Below are 6,000 nucleotides of genomic sequence, written 5' to 3'. Positions count from 1 at the left end.
CTACAGCCCCAAGAATAATTTCCTTCCTAATGGGCTGCATAGCTATTCTGCTCAGAGCTGAGCTTTTTAGATAATTAACCTGACTTTTCAATGGATGGTTATTACAATTGCTAATGCTGAGGCATAACTAAATCTTAGGTGTAAAAACAAGCAATTCAGCTAAAATAATATCTTTGAAGCTGTCCTCTCCCATTAATTTTCATTCATATATAACTTATTTTCCCTCTTTTTTCTTTCTTCCCCCCTGTATAAAAATCTTCATGTCTTTCTTCTGGTTTTTTCTCTTTGATTATTCTCCTCTGTCTTACTTTCTCCTCTGTCTTTTAATATATAAAAATAAAGAATTAAAGTACATTTTAAACTATGTAATTGTAAAGCTTTGTAATAATTACTATTTAAGTATTGTGGTTATGATTTCTATTTTTAAAAATAATAATTGGAGCTATTTTATTATTATGCATACATTATTATGAATACATTGCTGTTTGGGGTTGGTTTTCCATTGTGCCTACCCCCACCCCACTGTCCTACCAAGATACTATAGTAATGCTGTGATAAAAACTGTAGCATTTGCGTTTTTTTCTTTTTTCTTTTTCTTTTCTTTTTTTTTTTTTTTTTTTTTTTTTTGTCTTTTTAGGGCGGTACCTGAGGCATATGGAGGTTCCCAGGCTAGGGGTCCAATTGGAACTGTAGCCGAAGAGCCATAGCAACATGGGATCCGAGCCACGTCTGCGACCTACACCACAGCTCACGGCAATGCCAGATCCTTAACCCACTGAGCAAGGCCAGGGACCAAACCTGCAACCTCATGGTTCCTAGTTGGATTTGTTAACCACTGAGCCACGACGGGAACTCCCTGAATTTTTTTTTTTAATTGCAACAATGTGAGGAAATCTTCCTAGTTTGCACAGCACTTTCCAGTCCAAAGTCCTATACAACTAGCCATAATATTTTATCAATACCTAGTTGTCTATTAAAGTATATGTAAGAATAGCATGGGATAGGTTGTCATTCCCATAACCTTTATTCTTCGGTCTAGACAGCTTATCCTTTCATCTAGTCTTAACTAGGATCTGTTCTAGTCTTAACTAGAGACCGCTTCTTTCCAGCCAGATTCTTGCCCCCAAGCCTTCCTATAAAGAACTCATTTTCTTTGTACAGCTATCATTGTATAGTTCTACAGCACAAATACACAAATGAATGATCTTATGAAAATGATAGATTGACGGGATGGTTAGCAAAAGAACTCAGTTTACAAAGGATTTGCTTCACAGTGTTCTCAAAGAGCGTGTTTTTTTTAGTACATGCCAGATGATTTGACCTTTGCAGAAATACATCTTCTAGGTAAATAAAATTATCTTTTTTCCCCTCTTTGTCTGACATAGATGAGAATATCCAAATGCTGCACCTCACAGCTATTAGTTTGTTTGCCTCCATTGTAATAGCGACAGCTCAGGCCGGGAAGAAGTGACCCCAGTCAGGAAGCAGGAGCTACCATTTTTGCAGCCCCAGATATTCCACCTCAGATCTATTTCCCATCTCTAAAGTGGGGAAACAAAGATGTCACTTGCTCTGAACAGAAGAGAAAATAATAAGGATGACTTTACATCATTTAGTAAGGGAGAAAATGATAAAGAGGAAAAGTTTGAAGACGCCTATGAAATGATCCCTGCAGCAACAACAATGGATCTTGTATCTTCCCTGGAAGAATGCACAACTGGATTGTATTTGTTTCTGAATAACAGATTCTCAGATGCCATAAATCTCATTTACCCCTGGTCGAAAAACAGCATATACCATGCTCTAATTTACAGCATCCTTATGGTTGTTAAGGCCATCCTGACTTTTGATCCACATGATATAGACATTGGGCTGACTGCGGCAAAGGAAGCTTTGAGAACCTGTAACAATTTCCGCAGAAAATCTCGGATGATGAGTTTGTCTCATCTAGTGAGTAAACAGGGCATAAAGGCTATCGAAGAGGAATTGCATGCAGAAGTCTGCTACGCTGAGTGTTTGATCTTGAAATCCACTGTAATGTTTATACAGGATGACAGTGTGCTTAGTTTACTTAAAAGTGGCATCAACATTGGGTTAAGTTACCAAATATACAAAGACTGTCAGCAGGTACTAACACAGATACATAATTACCAAAGCAAAACCTATAAACACCTGGTTGGAGGCATAAAGTTTGGACTTGGTGCATTCAATTTGATATTATCACTTGTGCCACCAAAGACACTTAAACTACTCAACATTGTTGGATACTCTGGTGATAGAGAGGTAGGCTTGTCTTTGCTTCATGAGAGTGCATCTGAATCCCATATAAATAATATCTTAAGTGTTTTGACTCTATTCTTTTATTACAATTATATCTCTGTAGCTTTTGGTGTTGAAAAAGGCCACAGTTCTGCTATAGAGAATCTCTCTCTAATCTACCTCCAGAAATTTCCAAACTGTGTCATACTTAAATTTTTTCATGCACGTTTTAGTATGCTGAAAGGAAGTTTTAAACGTGCCCAGTTAACACTGGAGGAGTGCATTTTTATTCAGAACGAATGGAAGCAGGTTCATCACCTCTGTTACTGGGAACTCATGTGGTGCCACATTTTTCTGCTGGAATGGAGGCAGGCTTACCACTTTGCTGATCTACTGTTTCAAAATAGCAGATGGTCCAAGGCAATATATTCATTCGCTAAGGCCTCACTACTGGCCGTGCTTCCTTCTGACTTTTTGAAATCAGTAGGTGAAGACATGAGCTCTCTCTTCTTAAATGTGGATAACCTGAGAATCAGAATTTTAGGAACTTCAGTGCCAATAGAAAAGTTTGTTGCTGAGAAGGGTCAGCGCTATGGTAGTACTCCTGGCTGGTTTACGGCGCAGCCCATCCTGGAATTCATTTATGCCTGGAGTGGTTTCCGAGTCATGAGCAAAAGGCTAGAACTTATTTCCACCTGGCTATCAATAATTGACAAAGGAGAAGAGCTCTTACAAGAAAATCCAAATAAAGAGTATGGAATTGATGACATAAGTTTACTAAATTTATTGAAAGGTCTGTGCCTAAAATACTTGGGAAAATATTCGTTGGCTGAGCACTACTTAAATCATGTCATTCAAAAGGAGAAATTGTTAAAATATGACCACTATTTGGTGCCATACTCTTACTATGAACTGGGTATCCTATACTATCTTAAAGGAGATTATGCCAACGCAATAAAAAGCCTAGAAAACATAAAAAACTACAAAGACTATTCCATGGAAGCCCGATTACAGTTTAGGGCTCATGTGGCCCTTGAGCAAATAGCTAAAGAGAAATGATTTAGACACAAACTGCGGTTTTGTTTCTTTATGAGTGAAATGTCTACAATCGGCAAGGTAATTAACAGCTACAAAAATAATTTCTTTGTGGAAGAAATCCAAGAAGAGGCAGCTGCTAAGAATGTGACCAGTAACAAGGAAGAAAGGAATTGGCTCTTACTTTTCTCTCTTTTGTTCTCTATACCTATAAAATGGAATGTCTTAGACTGGCAAATGGAGTGATGCACTTTCTTGAAAAAGAAAAGGCAAATGATGTACATTATAAAATTTTCTGGCTATATGTTATGAATTTATCTATTAAGTTAGACATTTTTTTAAAAACTCAAAAAATGTTTTTTTTAACATCTTACTAGATTATGTGCAGCTCACAAATAAAATAGGGAAAGTAGCTCTACTAGGAATTCCAGTGCCCTGAACATGTTTTTATTTAATTGTTAAAGAAATAAAAGAAAAAAGAGGAGTTCCTGTGTGGTGCAGGAGGTTAAGGATCCAGTGTTGTCATGCAGTGGCTCGGGTCATTGCTGTAGCACAGGTTCAATCCCTGGCCCAGGAACACCACAGGTGCAGGGGAAAGAAAGAAAAGAAAAAAAGACTTAAGGTCTTACTGACATTTCAAAACAGTGATGCACTGAATAGCATAGACTCTGAAAAGTTTTCCCTCATACACAATACTTTTTATTGGCTCTTTATACCAGAGAAGATATCTTCCCTTGTATGATCAGTGGTATATTTTACCCTTTCTCACTAGGAAGCTCAAATCTGGGCCTATAATTAGCTACAGAATAGAGAAGAAAGAGGCCTCTCTTCCACACACAGAAACCCTTTGAAGATAATTGGAGGAAAATAGGAGGATAGATTCCCTGGATAGAGACTGGGCTATTGGATGGAGAGTTTAGTTACTGTACAGTCCTCTCTTTAGTTGCCCTCCTTAAGGTATAATTCCTATTAAGATCAATTTTTAACATAATTAAACCTCTTGCATCTGTCCTGTTGCCACTGTTAATGGGCTAATTTGAGAGTAAACAGCAGCTGTAGGAATGGGGCTTTATATTGTTTTACCTGCTTTAGGGATAAAATAAATTCCTAATTTCCAGACCATTAGGTCTGGCTGAGTGTATTCTCTTTGCATCACCCTTGGAGATGGAAGTTGCTGGGAGAGTTTGGTTTGCTAGAACACATGGGTGAAATACATTATCTTTTTTTTCTTTTTGTCTTTTTAGGGCCGCACCCATGGCATATGGAGGTTCCCAGCCTAGGGGTCGAATCAGAGCTGTAGCTGCCAGCCTACACCAGGGCCATAGCAACTCAGGATCCCAGCTGTGTCTGTGACCTACACCACAGCTCACGGCAATGCCGGATCCTTAATCCACTGATCAAGGACAAGGATGGAACCCACATCCTCATGAATGCTATTTGGGTTTGCTAATGGCTAAACCAGAACGGGAACTCCTCAAACACGTTATCTTAATGCTTTGGGTGTCTGAACAACCACCTGGAGCACAATGAGGAGCTGGTATTTTAGATCTGGAAATGCTTACTTTGATAAATATATTCCTCATTAATTAAAAATAGTCTTTTAAGTGAATAACCATGCTTGAGTTATTCCCCATTATTCAATTAGTACAGAGTAATGGTTAAGAGGGCAGGCTTTAGCCTGATTGCCTGGGCTTGTATCCTAGTTCTGTCGCACCCATTTTACTTAGTGCTGAAGTTTCTTTACTGTTGCCTTCCTGTGCCATAAACACAAAGTGCTGTTGGAGCATTTTTTTATTCAATGATAAAATTTCTTATCTAATTTAGTAGATAAATATTTGGAGCCTGAGATACTGGAAAAAGTAAAAGGAAGAGGGGGTTATGAATGAATAAAAGAACAAAGAGAATTTCTGTTAAAGGCCTAGGGTCATAGTTCTCAATGTGACCTTGCTCAATACAATCAGCCGCTAAATCCTTTCATCTCTCCTTTGAAATAGTTGTTGAATCTATTCTTTTTTCCCCTTCTTTTTCTTTTCCACTGCTACCAGCTTAGGCTAGGACTTTTTATTTCCTAACTGGACTATTGCAGGTCCTTAGGAACTCAGTACTGAGCATTCTTTTTTGTTCCAAGGCAATTCCAGGGAAAAACTGAAATGGTTAAGTCTACTTCTTTTTTTTTGGTCTTGTTAGGGCTGCACCTGTGGCATATGGAGATTCCCAGGCTAGAGGTCGAATTGGAACTATAGCCACTGGTCTACACCACAGTCACAGCTATGCCAGATCCGAGTGCATCTTCGACCTACACCACAGCTCTTGGCAACACTGGATCCTTAACCTACTGAGCAAGGCCAGGGATGGAACCTAAGTCCTCATGGATACTAGTCGGATTCATTTCTGCTGAGCCATGACAGGAACTCCTAACTCTACTTCTTTTTTCAAATGAAAATAAAATATATGTAAAACATGTATATTCTTACCAGTTGGGTTTATTTCTTTGTTGAATAAGAAGAACTCAATGAAAAAAAAATAAATGCCTTTATTTTTAGCCAGAAACTTTCATGCTTTATATTTGTTTAGGGTTCACAAAGTCTCTTCAAAGTATTTTTATCTTAGGAAAACAATCCTATCTTCACTCTACTGCTAGGGAAACAAATCTTCCCTCTCTGTGGTGAACAGGGTTGGGCAGGGCTGAGCAGGGCTATGCTGGGT

The 6,000-nt window shown here is 38.4% G+C and overlaps 1 protein-coding gene across 1 annotated transcript; it reads left to right on the top strand.

Moving 5' to 3' along the window:
- LOC100624062 (tetratricopeptide repeat protein 39B-like) lies at window positions 1,233-4,536 on the top strand. Its single transcript, XM_021088421.1, has one exon. The coding sequence runs from the start codon at window positions 1,561-1,563 to the stop codon at window positions 3,316-3,318; it is 1,758 nt and encodes a 585-aa protein (XP_020944080.1). The 5' UTR covers window positions 1,233-1,560; the 3' UTR covers window positions 3,319-4,536.

This window comes from Sus scrofa, chromosome 3 (genome assembly GCF_000003025.6).
Source record: "Sus scrofa isolate TJ Tabasco breed Duroc chromosome 3, Sscrofa11.1, whole genome shotgun sequence".
NCBI classification, from domain to species: Eukaryota; Metazoa; Chordata; class Mammalia; order Artiodactyla; family Suidae; genus Sus; species Sus scrofa.
Note: the sequence above shows the minus strand (reverse complement) of the source record. Positions and strands in the feature narration are given on the sequence as shown.

Excerpts from the sequence above, each read along its gene's own strand:
- LOC100624062 (XM_021088421.1), top strand. The coding sequence starts at position 1,561 with ATGTCACTTGCTCTGAACAGAAGAGAAAATAATAAGGATGACTTTACA.